The sequence below is a fragment of the Notamacropus eugenii genome, chromosome 3 (assembly GCF_028372415.1).
Source record: "Notamacropus eugenii isolate mMacEug1 chromosome 3, mMacEug1.pri_v2, whole genome shotgun sequence".
Classification (NCBI taxonomy): Eukaryota; Metazoa; Chordata; class Mammalia; order Diprotodontia; family Macropodidae; genus Notamacropus; species Notamacropus eugenii.
In genome coordinates, this window is record NC_092874.1 from 380216687 (window position 1) to 380232247 (window position 15561).

The 15561-nt window shown below is 37.5% G+C and overlaps 1 protein-coding gene across 2 annotated transcripts in view; it reads left to right on the forward strand.

Moving 5' to 3' along the window:
* SMURF1 (SMAD specific E3 ubiquitin protein ligase 1) overlaps positions 1-15561 on the forward strand; it is a 101928-nt gene that overhangs the window by 67604 nt on the left and 18763 nt on the right. For both annotated transcript variants that reach the window (XM_072597643.1, XM_072597644.1), the window contains exons 6-11: positions 175-250; positions 842-1080; positions 1946-2030; positions 4311-4457; positions 5865-6063; positions 8570-8673. In XM_072597643.1, coding sequence (XP_072453744.1) covers positions 175-250; positions 842-1080; positions 1946-2030; positions 4311-4457; positions 5865-6063; positions 8570-8673 — 850 coding nt within the window. The remainder of the gene's footprint in view (positions 1-174; positions 251-841; positions 1081-1945; positions 2031-4310; positions 4458-5864; positions 6064-8569; positions 8674-15561) is intronic.

Genomic DNA, 15561 nt, shown 5'->3' on the forward strand with positions numbered 1-15561 from the left:
CAAGGGATATTCTGTTACAGTGCTACTGTCTTCTGATAGGAGAAATTGCTTCCTACTTGGAGTTAAAGGAATGCTTTTCCTTACTACCCATACTTTTTTAAGTTAGAAATACACTGTGGATCATAGGATGAGATAACAATGGGTTTTAATGCATGATTTTGTTTACTTTTTCAGTCAGTTTACAGACACGAGACAGAATAGGCACTGGAGGCTCTGTTGTGGACTGCAGAGGACTCTTAGAAAATGAAGGGTATGTATAAATGAAGAGATCACTTCTGGGCTCCATGCTTCTGCTTCCTCCCTGCATGAGTGACTTCATGTGCCACTGCACTCTGGTGAATGCAATTATGTCATCATATTCGTGCTCATAAGAGGAGATCTTCTATACAATATAAACTTGTCTGTAAAATTAGAGAGAAAAGTAAAGATTTATGTTTTTACAGTACTTAAAATTAGAATTCTATTTTACGCATCCTAGATGGTAAATTACATGGAAAAAATATAACAATGGTTATTTGGATTTCAGCTGTACTTCAGTCAGTTATATGAGCCTCCTTCACAGAGCAAGCATGGTTTTCAGTCACTGATGTCCCTAGGGAAGAGCCTTTGGTGACCTAGATGATGTTTCCAATACAGGTTCCTTTAACCTTGAAGTCTTGAAATACACTTTTTTCTGTTAAATGATTCATAGTGTTCATGTTGTAGAATAAAATGATTGTGACCCTATGTTTGACAAAATAAAAGAAATAGGTTTAGTGTGTGTGATGAAACTAGTTTAATTTTTAAGGTTCCAAATTTGATAACCTGGAAATTTGGACCCCTTTTACATATGACTTTTCAGAACGGTATATGAAGACTCAGGTCCTGGGAGACCACTTAGCTGCTTTATGGAGGAACCAGCCCCATATACAGACAGTACTGGTGCTGCAGGTGGAGGAAATTGCAGATTTGTGGAATCTCCAAGTCAGGATCAAAGACTTCAGGCACAGAGACTTCGAAATCCTGAGGTCCGAGGGCATATTCAGACCCCTCAGAACCGACCACATGGCCACCAATCCCCTGACCTACCTGAAGGCTACGGTAAATTTACTCATAATGTTATCCAAAGTGTTTCAAATTTCTTAGAGGAAAAAAAAAATCTGTTTCTACGTTCATGTCTTATATACTTGCACTTGTAGTAGTTTTATTAGGGTAAAATCAGATACCGTAGAAGTGAAAACAGGCTTAAAGAGTTATAGGTGCTATCTGCATAAATGTAAAGAGAAACAAATACCTGTTAAAAAAAGAAGGTGACAGCAAATCTACCTGTGAGTTGTCAGCACTAGTTTCTGCCCTTGAGGTTAAATGAGGTTAAATTAAAATTGAGGGAATACTTGGAAGAAGAAATAGTAAGCAGAGTTCAGAAGATCAAGTAAAAGTGACCTGTGAGGCAGTAAGGGAAGATTTGTCATGTTCCATAATTCCAGTATAGAAAAGATGGTACCAAAGTGGAAATAAAGAGGTGGTCATTAATAGGAAACTATAAAATCAAAAATCTTCACTCAGTGAAGAAAGATTATAATTTAGACTTGGGAAGTGGAAGTTAAAGTAACAGTCATCCGAGGATAAAGAAAGGAAAGCTAAGGTCAGCATTACCTAGCACTGATAAAGTGCTAATAAGTACTAATAAAGCAATTAAGTTCAGGAATGTAACTAACATAAGGTGGTGGATGTGCACTATACCTGAGCAAGTTGGATACATATCTTAGAGTTAATTGTGGTCAGAAGCTAGCCACCATTGTTTTCAGATTGTATTCTCCTATGGGATGTGTAATAAGCAGCAATATTTACAATAAAGATGTTCAGACACTTGAGAAGAACTGATGGGATTGTTTGAAATTTTTCCTAGATTCACATTTTAAGTAATTGTAGTTGCTCTTTTTTTTTTTTTTAATCCTTTGTGCAGAACAAAGAACGACAGTCCAAGGACAGGTTTACTTTTTGCACACACAGACTGGCGTGAGCACATGGCATGACCCTAGAATACCAAGGTATGTCTCCACAGCTCCACGTGATCAGAGCTGTTTTCCTAGCTGATGATTGCTTGGATCCCCAAGTATGGCTGATACAGCCCATTAGGTTTGAAACTCTAAACTGTAAAGCAGCAGCAGCAGCAGGACTCCTCTTATTACAGCAGTCTTACATTTCCTTAGTGACTTTCATATAGACATAGCCCTGCTGCTCTCTTCAAGACTTTCAGCATATTATAACTGACAGCTGCTGAAACATAAGTGAATCATTTAAAATCTGATCAGCATATCAGATATCTGGAAAATAGGCCTCCTTTCTTGCTCCAGATTAAATCAGATGCACTCTCTGAAGTCAGTTTTACTTGAAACTCAGCTACAGCCTTCAAGATGCATAGTCTTATTTAAACCCAAAGTAGCTTCATCTTCGAATCAGATAGTCTCTGTCTCTGTCTTCTGTCTTATTCTCTTCCCAGAGGTTGTAAACTGTGATCTAAAGAAATTCACCCAAAAAAGAAAAACTTCAGATTTTCCAAAAATCTTCCTTTACTCTTTGCCCCTGTCCCTTGGGATATGTGGCATCTACTTGGGGAGAATTAGTTGCTCTATAAAATTCACTTCTGTTATGAACAGGCAGCTTTCAGATGAAGAAAGAAAAGGTATCTATAGTCATATGAAAAAATGCTCTAAATCACTATTAATTGGAGAAATGCAAATTGAGATACCACCTATGACAGCATTGCAATACCCACAGCAGCTGCTGGAAATCTATACACATTATCAATGCAGGGAGCACAGCCATCTCCAAGCCTTCCCTCCTTCAGGTCTCCCCACAGACAAGCTCCCCTAGGCAAAAATCACTTCCTCTCTCACTCAAGCTAGCTGCTCTACTCTGCCTGCTCTCTCAGCTCTGCCTCACTCTCTGTTCCTGCAAGCTCCTCCCACCATGGACTCCATGTGACTCAGGCTGTGGGCTGGGCCAAAACTCAAAACGGGTTACATGGGCCTATTAAAGGGCAGGGAAGATCCTCACACCACTACTAGCTTTGTATCCAACTGATAGAATTAGCTCTTCTCAGCAGTACAATGATCCAAGACAATTCCGAAAGGTTCATGATGGAAAATGTTATCCACGTCCAGAGACAGAACCAATGGAATCTGAATATAGATCAAAGCATGCTATTTTTACTTTATTTTTTGTTGTTTTTTTCCTTTTACAAATTGGAAAGTTTTTGCAAACTGTTTCTTCTTTCACAAAATGACCAATGTGGAAATAGATTTTACATGATTAAATATCAAATTGCTTATCCCCTTAGGGAGAGAAGGGGGTAGGTAGAGAGAAAATTTGAGACTCTAAATTTTATTTCAAAAATGAATGTTAAAAGTTGGCTTTACATGTAATTGGAAAAAAACAAGATACTATATAAAAACAAAACAACAATTAATAAAAGATTGGATCAAACACATACACACCTGCCCTTTCGCCCCTAAAAACTTCCCTACTGTGAATCAATACTTTTGAAGTCATGTCAAGGGGACACCTGGATTTTGCTCTGAAACATCTCATGCCTTTTTGTTTTTCAATCTGAGGACAGCATTACTATCCAATGTTATTTAGTTGTTAAAATTTTGTTTTAAAAAGTTATTTAAAAATTCCCCCTTCTCCAGAATTTGTTTCATCAGGGTGTAAGTTGGATGTGTCAGTGTAGGATGTGTCTAGAGTGCCCTTACACTTCATGATCATAGGCATGGCATGCATTGTCTTCCTGTCTTTGTTTACTTCACATTGCACCTGTGCATGTGTGCCTTCCTGTGCTTCTCTGAATTCGTTCACGTTCATCATGTCCCATAACTCAGGAGTGTTAGATACCATGTACGTCAACAGTTTTTCAGACACTTATCATAGACTTACCACTTTTGAAAAGTTGGGTGGGAGTGTGTATAATTCAAGGGGATGTAATATTTAACTTTGTGAATTCAGGAATGTTTTAAGTCACATGATGCTGCAGTATTATTTTTCTCCTTCCCAATTAGAAGGGAATTAGAATACCCAAGAAAAACAAATTCCTCTTAGATCAAATAGTTTCAAGCCCTGAATGTTTAATTTTGATTTGTCAAATTTTCCTGCTGCATAGTGGCTCATCTGGAAGGCAGTTACTGTTCTCAACATAACTTACCTGTTTGACCCTGTGGTCATACTGACTATACCATTTAGCAGAATTGCAATGCTGTGGTTTTGATAAGCAATTCATTCACTTCATCTTTGTAAGATGGACTAATCTTTGTCTGTTTTTATATTTGTAGAGACCTTAACAGTGTGAATTGTGATGAACTTGGGCCGCTACCACCAGGCTGGGAAGTTAGAAGTACAGTGTCTGGGAGAATATATTTTGTAGATCACAATAACCGAACAACCCAGTTCACCGATCCAAGATTACATCATATTATGAAGTAAGTTTTTGTTTTTTTGCTTTAATTTACAGTTTAGCTTTAGACTCTGAGTAAAGTTTTTACTGATATAACTGCTCTATAGTTTTAGTGAGCAATAAACGTAGTAAAATCTTCCAAGTGTTTCTTGGACATTTACATATTTTAAAACTCAAAATTTCCTACAAACAGTAAACCAACACTGCAGCCATATGCTGTTGCCCTTTTTCTTTTTTCTATATGTCCTAAATAAAATTCATTGAAACTGTTATTAAGCAGTTCCATTAATAAAACTCTAATGTAAGCAACACTCTAATGAAATGTCATAGCCCTTAATGTGTTCTTCATGCTGGAGAAGTAAAATGAGGTATTTCATCAGTGCCCACTCAGCACTCACTGTAAATGCTACCCATAGTGGATAATGTTACCTGTCAGGGCTTCCTTACTGCCTTCATCACAGGGGAACTTAGAATTGAGAATTGTTGCAGATCCTACATTTATTGTTATGCTCTTACAACAAAGCATCGCAACCCTCCTCTGTGACATTTGATATTTGGGACAGATCTTGTATGGATCAAATGCTCTTATAACATGCCTTTTCAATTCTTTTTACTAGAATTTTACTCACTATAAAGTTGCAGAAAATAAGTGGATTATTGTCTAGTCTTGAAAATGTCTTTGGTTCTGCATGTAATGTGGTTGGTTACAATTAGATTTGACCAATATTATTTGCATATTATGTACTTGTGTATGTATGTGTGTGTGTATTTACTCAGCCCTAGAGATGCATCATTCAGTATTGACTTCTTTTGTTATATTTCGAGTTTTAATTGTCCATCTGCCCAAAAGTCTTGTGGCATGGTACTATTTCCTAGATTACAATATTAGGGTCAAAGGAAAAAAGTTGCTAATAGACTTTCTATTTGTATATCAAATATACATTGCTTCCTTTATAATATTAATGTAAGATGACAGAGGCAACTAATATGTTATAGGTTGAGAATGATACATGCATAATTCATGATATATAGTTGTGTTTCCTGGGATGTTCAATTAACAAATGTCCCAGTCTGTGTAATGAATTATTTTATAATAATGCATATTGTTATAATGACTTTTTTCTTTATTTAGCATTTTATTTTCCCCAGTTACATGTAAAAATAATTTATAGCATTCATTTTTAAAATTTTGGAGTTCTAGATTCTCTCCCTTCCTCCCTCCTCACCCTCCCTCATTGAGAAGGCAAGCAACTCGATATAAGTTATACATATGTAGACTATGAGACTTTCAAACAATTTGCATTTATCAGGCCTTTGTTTTTTGTAGTACTTGTATTTACTTTACTTACATTTTTTTATATTTTTTATATATATTTTTATATATATATATAAATATAAATATATTTTATATTTACTTGTATTTCCTTTTTAGTCACCAATGCCAACTAAAGGAACCCAGCCAGCCTTTGTCAGTGCCGAATGAAGGATCATTAGAGGATGAAGAACTTCCTGCCCAGAGATATGAGAGAGATTTAGTACAGAAATTAAAAGTCCTTAGACATGAACTTTCTCTTCAACAGCCACAAGCTGGGCATTGTCGCATAGAAGTATCCAGAGAAGAAATATTTGAGGTATAGAACACTTCAACTCTGAATGAGACATAGAGTATAGATCTATAAGGTAGCTCACTCACTAATAAAGCCATATTGTACTGAACAGAAACTGATATAAATGAACCATTCTGTGAGTAATTTTCTGTTTCAGTGAGATCTGCTTTTATTTTTTTATTTCATATTTAGGCATCAGTTTCATTTCAAAATGAGGCAGGAGGAGTTTGGTGTACATTTAAGGCTAGAGTATTTTTAAGATCATGTTTCCTCTTAAGACAGGTGGCACAACATAGGGGCTAAAGAGCTGCCTTGGAATCCGAAGAAGCTGAGTTCATGTCCCCCCTTCTGACACAAGCCCTGTGACCCAGTGTAGATCACTTAATAGCCCAGTGCCCAGGCAGCTCTCTTGGATTACACATTTCTACAGGGCTTTGATTTGCAATGGTAGAGGGGATCACTTTAACCAATAGAGTCACAAGTGCACTTGCACTCTATTCCCCACCCCCCCCACTACCACCCTGGTACCATTCTTTCCCCCCAAAAAAATTCTCCCAGGTTAGTAAGTTTAAACCTAGACCTGAATAGGCCAAAACCTGTCGTTTGTATCAAAACTGGTATTATATGGACATATGAAACCATTCTGTGCCTAGTCAGTTACACCTGATGTGCTGGCAGTTTACGCCTGTACAACCCTTGTGTAGCACTTCTCATCATTAGTACTTTCTCAGTTTTTGATTTCTCTTTCTGTGTAATTAGTTTCTTGTGAAATTTATTCTAACTGGCCATGTCAGACAGAAGGATAAATATCAATTGAATGTTCTATTTACTCAAGCTTCCTTTGTGTTCTTATACTTCTGACCATTTATTTCTATCTTTATTAGTGAAAGTATGGTTCAGGTTCAGTGATCTCTCAGTTTCATAGGGTCTCTGTATCAACAGTCACTCAGAACTTTAACTCCTTTAGAATTTTTTAGCATGTTCTTACATGTCATCTGCTACTAGGTATGAAATTCAGTTGTTTCTTGACAGAACTGGTCTTTTTTTCTCCCATCAGGTTCTTTAAAAAAAAATTTTATTCTTCAGATCAGACAGTTCCTATGAAAGATGCCAAAAAAAATACTTAGACTTTATCAGTATGTAAAACTTTACCAAAGCAATGAGTATCTCTCCTAGTAAGTTCCTCTGCAGGGGGTCTTTATCTTTAAACAGATATCCCTCTAAGGTAAAACCCTAAATCATCCCACTGCATCTTGATCATCTTTGGACATCAGCAGATACTGTGGGAATAAAGCAGGAAGAAATTAAATATAAGTCTTTCTGAGGTAATATCCAGTGAGTAGAGACAAAATGCAAAACAGCACATGGTGAAGTGAAATGTTTCACACTTTTGGAGAAAGCTTCTGAGCTAATGAGATATAAGTCAGCACTGAAGACAGAGTTGTGATCTCCCCCTTGAGAAATCTCTTCTGGTTTCAAATGAGGAAAATTCATAATCTTAGAATTATGGGGGAACTTTATGGAGCATCTATTCCAAACTCTTCAACCTTCTCCCCATCCTTTTTTTCATGTCAAGAAACTAAAGAATATACTTACCACCAGGCTAGAATAAGAATTGGTCTCCTGAGGAGACCAATATAACATTCATTTATACTGATTTTCTTACTGCTTAGAATAATTTTCGTTATTTTGGCTGATGTTAAGGTACATATGTAATCTCATAGCTAATTTATTAAATTTTCCTAAATTTAGATATATCTCACTGTTAGCAATATTCTTTTCTCTTTCTCCTCCCTCCAACCTCCACATCCTCAGTGCTTACAAGAGTAAAACAAAAGTTTTATTTGAACCTCATTGCAACCCATGGCAAGTAATTCTACTGCTAATTGGGAGTTTAGATTGGGATTGGAGACAAGGCAGAGTCAAATCAGTTCCCTATTTTCATAGGTTGTAAGGACCTGGAAAGTACTTAGCTGGTCGTTTTAGAAGAGAGTTCTAATATGTTAATATGTTCTTATGCTGTTGAACTTCATATGATTTTTAGAACCTTTTTAAAAGGAAACTCAGCTGACTTTTGGTTGCCAGGGAATTTTTTTCATTCTCTCTTGGAAAGGAACGGAAACTGACTAATAATTATTCCATTAAAATCCTAGTTCTACGAATAAGGTCTTCATTTTGGTTAAAACCTATTGAGTTATATTGAGAGTTATCTTTAGAGAGTCTGCTATCAAAATGAATGTCTTAAAATAATCAGAAATTGCATTTACAATTAAATTCTGATTTTCCCTTCACTATAGCATTAGCTACTACTAGGCATTTAATAAATGTTTATTGACTGATTTTTTTATTTGAACACTTATCAGTGTGCAGGATGCCAAAAAGAATGGAGAAGTAGCCAGGCTGATCTCTAATGGAAGAAACTGTAATTCAAAAGCTTCCTGTTAACCCATATCATTGTAGAAAATCTGTTGTGATTTTTGAGAATAAAGGAAAGAACCACCTCTCTGAAAACTGCTGTTTTCATATGCAGGAGTCTTACCGTCAGATAATGAAAATGAGACCAAAAGACTTAAAAAAGAGGTTAATGGTGAAATTCCGTGGTGAAGAAGGACTGGACTATGGTGGAGTGGCCCGGTGAGATTTGAATTATTCTGCCTTTCTGCTGCTTAGGTTTTAGCTTGGCTGTATTTTAAAAAGCAAATGTATTCACACCTTAAAATACACAAGCACATCAGTGATGCTAATTTAATCTTCCTAGAGCAGTGGAGACATCAAATGGCTGCTCTTCTTACTCTAAGAAGCTTTTACAGACACTCCCTTTGTAAGAAAAATATATAAGAAAACTCAATATCATGTATTGAAAGTAGGCTGTCAAAAAGTGCAAGTCCTTGGCCATTTCCTTTTTGAAGCTGGACCTTTAAACCTATGCTTTTGATTACTTTGCAGTCTACTTAAGCTTGAAATTTGAAGAAGTCTCTACTGAAGTAAACATTGCCATAGATATATATTCCTTAAAAGCTGGATGTGGAAAATGAATGTTTAAAAAATTGGATATCTTTCGTTTTTACATCACCTTCATTTCCAAATATATTGTTCCCTTCTCTCCTAACTAGTGAACCATTAACTTGTACCAAAAAATAGAAAAGAAAGAAAAGAGGAGAAAAAGGCAATCAATTAAACTACCAACATATGAAGTTCATATGAAAGTATATGAGCTATTCTACCCCCAACCTCTGTGAAGAAGAGAGGAGGGTATATTTTTTTTTAATTTCTCCTTTGGGGACACATGCTTTTCTTAATTACAGTGTTCAGTTTCATTAAAATGAATTTTTTAGAAGTATTTATTAAAAGTAGAGTCATTATTTAGAAGAACCTTGAACTGAATAATCTCATAATATTTTGATATGTTTGAATTTTCAGTGTCTCTCTGGTTTTCTTTGAAATTGCTCATACTACAATTTAGATGGCTTTATAGGGTTTTTTTGTGTTTGTTTTTTTTTTAAAGGTAACAATCTAAATTTTCCAAATAGGTTCTGTTTTCTTATAACAGAATTATTGCTGTTATTTCTTCAGATTCATTTGGGCTTCTAATTTCTCTCCCATAATTGCCCTTAAGTCTAAGCTCAACTTTATTTTCGTTTTCTTACCCGAAGTAGTCTTGACTTGCTTTTCCAAGTCTCATTCCTGGTATAACTGCTCTTCGTTGTCCTAGAGAAACTACCTTCCTTCTGACAAAGTTTTATTTGCACTGATCCTCAGGACAAACTGATTCCTGGCAAGAGGCCAATACTTCTTGCCCCCATCCCCTCCCCTTCTTGGTATGAGTCTTTCCATTTAAATGCTTACATTACTTATTGCAGTGCTTGGCACAAAAGAGGCTTAATAAATGCTGGTTTTAAAGAAAGGGGACTCAATTCCCACATTCTCTTCTTTAGTTGGGTCTCTCAAGTTGTTTAACCTCTTTGCTCTGCCTTTCTTAGAGCAATTTTGTAAATGTAGGGTGTTCAGTTCAGAAACTTTGCCTTTTAAAGGAAAGTGACCTTGAGTTCTTGAAGACTGTGACAGCAGGATGTATTAGCTATCTGGAAAGACTTTCAGTACAGTGCCAGTAAATAGACTTATTTAAGGATCAGTCTAATTGAGGTGAAGCAGATCAAGAAGTTGACCCTCACATGATGAATTTTCTAGACATAACTTATGAAACCATTTATTGAGGCACTGAAGAGTTTCATTCTACCTTGGCGGAGAGAATGTCCACATTGATAAAAGTCACAGATGTTTTGAAAAATTACAACATGTATCTCCCTGAATCTGCCTTCTTTCTTGACTTTTCTTGTTCATACTCTCCAAATTGGGTAGAAATCTTCAAGACCATTGACCTTGAAGTTTTTCCTTCCACATCCTTCCTGACCTCAAAGCTACTCCTTGCCTACCATCTTCCTCATAGTGTCTACAACATAACTGATGTTCCTCTTTACCTTGTCTGTGCCTCTGCTGAAATCCTTCCTTATGCCTTAATCACTTCCTGTCTAGACAATTGCAATTCCTTGGCTTTTTTGAAAATAGTTTTCCGAAATCCTCAAACTTTAGGGGCAATTCAGTTTTTTATTTAAACAATTTTTTTTTCTTTCTCATAAGGAATATATTATCAGAATGCTTTCTGGTGGGGATAGTAGTCCTTTCTGTTTTAAGAATTATTTATATCCAAATATAATTCTGAAGTTTCTGCTCTCTAAAGTTGAATATAAACTTATATCTTACTGCATCTGTGATCTTGGACCTGTTTCCATACTGATCTTTCTATTGTCTGTAATAGAAAATTCCATTTCCCTTTGCCCTTTCTGCTCCCATTGTCATGACCTCATAGGGTCATAGGTGTTAAGAGCTGGAAGGGACTTTACAGACAGAGATTACTTCACAGCCAGTTCTCTCATTTTACAGATGAGGGAGCTGGGGCTCAGAGAGGCGTAGGTGCCTTAACTCAGGGTTGCATTGCTGTGCCCAAGATTACATCGATAATAAGCAGGACAACCCCACTTTGAACCCAAGACCTCTAAATCCAGTGCTCTTTCTAATACACCGTATCTTTTTTTAACCTGAATCAGTGAGAAGTCCTCTAGTACAATTCATTGCTTCTCTTTTGATCAAATATATCTTTCTTTAGATGTATTTTTGTTAGAAAAGTACATGGCATAGCAATTGTAGAAAGCTGCACGTTTGACTTGCATTTCAGCATGTTGTGTTTCCTGATCTGGAGCTCTGCGCTGCTGTCACAGCCTTGTCTTCCTCCTCACTCATAATGCATGTGGTTGCCAGGTTAATCTCCCTGGCACAGAAGATTCATTGTAATTCTCTAGCTCAGGATTCTCTGATGACTCCCTATTGCCAGTAGTATTTAATCAGTATTTACTGAGTGCCTTCTGTGACCCTACAACACATTGGCAAAACCAACAATAGCCCCACCTTCCAAGGGGTTACGTTTTACTGAAAGAATACATGTAAACGCACATGCATGTTGTCTGTATATTTTTACACACGTGAATTTAAGAAGGGGAGAGAGAACACTGATACAAATTGGGGCATCATGAAGTGACATTAGACACAAGCTAAAAATTGTAAGAGGCAGAGGGGAGAAGCAAGTGCCTTCTAAGAATGGGGGGCAGACTGTGAAGGCACAAAATTGGTGATGGAATATTGTGTACAAAATACATTTTGTATGGAGTATTGCATACATTAAGCAGTCACTAGGCTGTTGTAGCTGGGGTTGTCAAGGAGGTAACTCAGTACTTAGAAAGGTAGTTTAAAGTGAGATGGTACAAGATTTTAAAATCTAAGCTGGGCAGTCATATTTTATCCTGGAGTCAATAGGGGGTCACCAAAAGTACTTAAATAGGAGAGTGGCGTGGTGTTTGCTTTACGAAGATTATTTGAAAAGCTCTGTGGAGAAATAATTAGAATAATGGAATCATCTTCAGTTCAATTAGGAGATTGTTAAAGTTGTACAGGTAGTAGATGATTGCAGAGATCTGAACTAGGGCCAGTTGAGTAAGAAAAAAAGCACTTGTACAGGAGAAATTATGAGCATAGGATCTGCTTGACTTGGCACCTGACGATATGGGACATGGGGGTGACACTGATCACAGAGTCAAAGATGCATTCATTAGTCAGGTATTTATGAAGTGCCTGCACTTGGGGCTAGGGAGATAAAGACAAGAAAGAAACACCTCCTACCTGAAAGGAGCAGAGGAGAAATAACATTTACACAGACAATTTAATACAAAATAGGTACAAAGAAAGCTGTGCTTGGTTGGAACTCCACAAAGCAAGATGCCCCTCCCAGCACAAGCTGATACCTGGACTCTCATTTAACTCAGCCTTGGAAACTCAACACCTTTCTAACCCCTTGGCCTCTTTCCCTCTAATTGCAAGGTTGGAGGATGGAGCACTAAGCTCTTCCCAAAGCTTTCCTTTATAGAGGTTAAGGCCTGGACTTTCCAGCTAATTCTCCTTTTTCTTTCTGCAGCTTTGCTTGATCAAGCTTCATCGAATAAGATGCCCTTGTACCGAATTCCACTTGTTTCCCCCTCTTTCCAGTTTCCTTTTGTGTGTTTGCTTCTCCCATTAGATTGTAAGCTTTTTGAGGGCAGGAACTCTCTTTTTCTTATTTGTGTCCCCAACACTTAGCACAGTGCCTGGCACATAATAGGTAGTTAATGTTTGTTGAATTGGAAGGAGAGGGCTCTTAGTGAATGATGAGACCTCCCATGATGCACAGTGAACCTGGAAAAGCAGGGTGGGGGGCTTTAAATGCCAAACAGAAAATTTTCTGTTTCATCCTAACTGTAAAAGGAGACCCCCCCACTCCACCCTCAGGATTACCTGTAAAGGGAATGACATAGTAAAACTTAGACTTTAGGAATGCTACTTTGGCAGCTGAGTGGCTGGTGGATTCAAGAGAGAAGAGGATGAAGCCAAGAAGACTAATTAGGGAGCTGTTGAAGTAACCCATGTTTGAGGAGACTGGGTCCTGAATGAACCAGAATGATAGCTGTGTGAATGGTGGGCTAGGAGCAGGTGTGATACACGTTGGATGACTCTGAAGTTGTGAGCCTGGGTAACTGGAGAAATAATGGTACCTTCAGTAGACATAGGGAAGTTAGGGAGGAGTGGATTTAGATTAAAAAGATTGAATTCAGTTTCCACATGCATTGAGTGAAAGCTGCCCATGAGATACCCAGTTTTTGTTGCCGGACTGGAGCTAAGGAGAGCAGTTAGGGCTGAAGGTAAAGATCTGGAAGTCATTACATGAAAAATAATTAAACCCATAGGATATTATAAAAGGATGACCAAGAAAGACAAAGAAGGCCCTAGAACAGAATGGGGGAGACACCTGTAGTTAAGGGGTAGAATGTAGACCTTTTTCCGCCAAAGGAAACCAAGGAATGTTACAATCAGAGCAGTGAGTGGAATGATAATAGCTAATAATGACAGAACCATATTAAATAACAGTGATAGAATATTAATAAAAGCTAGTACTTGTACAGGGCTGCTGTGCTTTACAAATACATTATTATGCCCAAAAGTTAGTAAGGGACCCAGTGATAGCACTATGAAGCCAGGGCTCCGAAAGAGATCACAGAATGGGGAAAGGGACCCATGAGTACAGATGTACTCATAGCAGATCTTTTTGGTAATAGAAGAGAACTGGAAATTAAGCAGATATCCATCTGTTGGAGATTAGCTAAATAAATTATGGTATATGAATGTAATAGAATACTGTCAGAAACAAGGAACAGGATATTAGGGGAGAAACCTGGAAAGATTCACATGAACTGATGAAGAATGAAGCTGAACCAGGAGAATAATTTATGTAATAATAGCACTCCATTGTAAAGAAAAACAACTTTGAAAGGGCCCTGATTAATACAGACATCAACCATGATTGTAAGGACCAGTGATAAAGCATGTTGCCTCCTTGAGAGAGAAGTGATAGACCTAAGGTACAGAATTAGATATATGTTGTCAGACAAGGCCAATGTAGGGATTTGTTTTGACTAATTATATTTGTTACAAGAATTTTGGGGGGTGTTTTTTTTTCCCATGGGAAAAGGTAGGATGAGGATGCTGGGGATAAGTAGTTCAGAAAAAAAAGAAATAGGGTGTTTGAAGCATCTCTTTAAAGCACTTAAAGTAGGACAAACTAGTACAATAGCTTTGAAAGGTACCCATTGAGTTTATTATGCATTTCAGAAGAAAACCAACATATAATAGAAATTTGTCATTTGCCTCTTTTTTCTCTCTGTGTATGTATGTACTCATTTTATTTGATGTTAAGCTCATTTTTAAAAAGAGTAGAGAGTTGTGTTTTAGACACGTTGAGAGATACATGGTTAATATCCCTTTGGAAATGTCCAGTAGGGTACTAGCCATCCTTAATACTACCCTCTTTTTCCTAACCCCATTTTGCTTCCTGTCCTTGACCTCCATGCATTTATGTAATCTATCACTCATGCCTAGAACACATTCCTTTTTTCTTTTTCCCTTTTTGTAAAAAGTATTATTAATTAAAGGCCTATGGTGTGCCAGGCAGTGTGCTAAACACTTTACAAATACTGGCTCATTTAATCTTCACCACGGCCTTGGAAGTTAGGTGCTTTTACTGTATCCATTTTACAGTTAAGGAAGCTGAGGTAGACCACTATATTAAGTGATTTGTCCAGGGGTCAGCCAATAAAAGTTTAAGGTCAGATTTGAATTCAAGTCTTCTGACTCCAGGCCCAGCATTCTTTCTACTGTGCCCCCTAGCTGTCAGAGGGTCAGTCAATAAACATTTATTCAATTCCTGCTATGTACCAGGCACCATGCCATGCTAAGGGCTAGGGATACCAAAACAGTCAATCCCTTAAAATAGTCCCTGCCCTCAAGTAGAGCACAATCTGATTTCAGGAGATAACAAGCAAACAAATATGTACAGGATAAATAGGAAATATTTAACAGAGGGGAGGTACTGGAATTAAGAGAGCTTTAGAAAGACTTCCTGTGAAAGATAGGATTTTAGTGGGGACTTACAGGAAGCCAGAGAATTAGAAGGCAGAAATGAAGAGGGAGAGCATTCCAGGCATGGAGGACAGCAGAGAAAATATCCGGAGCAGAGAGTTGGAGTGTCTTGTTCTTAGCCAGGAGGCCAGGGTCACTGAATGGAAAAGTACAGGCAGGGAGAAAGGTGTTAGAGGACCCGAGGGGGATAGGTCATGAAAGGCTTTGAATATTGAGTGAGCATTTTGCATTTCATGCTTAAGGCAATAGGGAGCCACTGGAGTTTGTTGAGGGCTGAGGTGGGATTTGGGGAGGGAATGAGGTGATATAAACTTTCATTTTAGGAAAAACACTTCAATGGCTGAGTGGAAAATGGATTGGAGTGGGGAAAAATTTGAGTCAGGCAGACTCATGAGCAGACTAATTAATGCAGTAGTCCAAGTGTAGGGTGATGAGGGTCTGCACCAGAGTGGTGGTAATACCGGA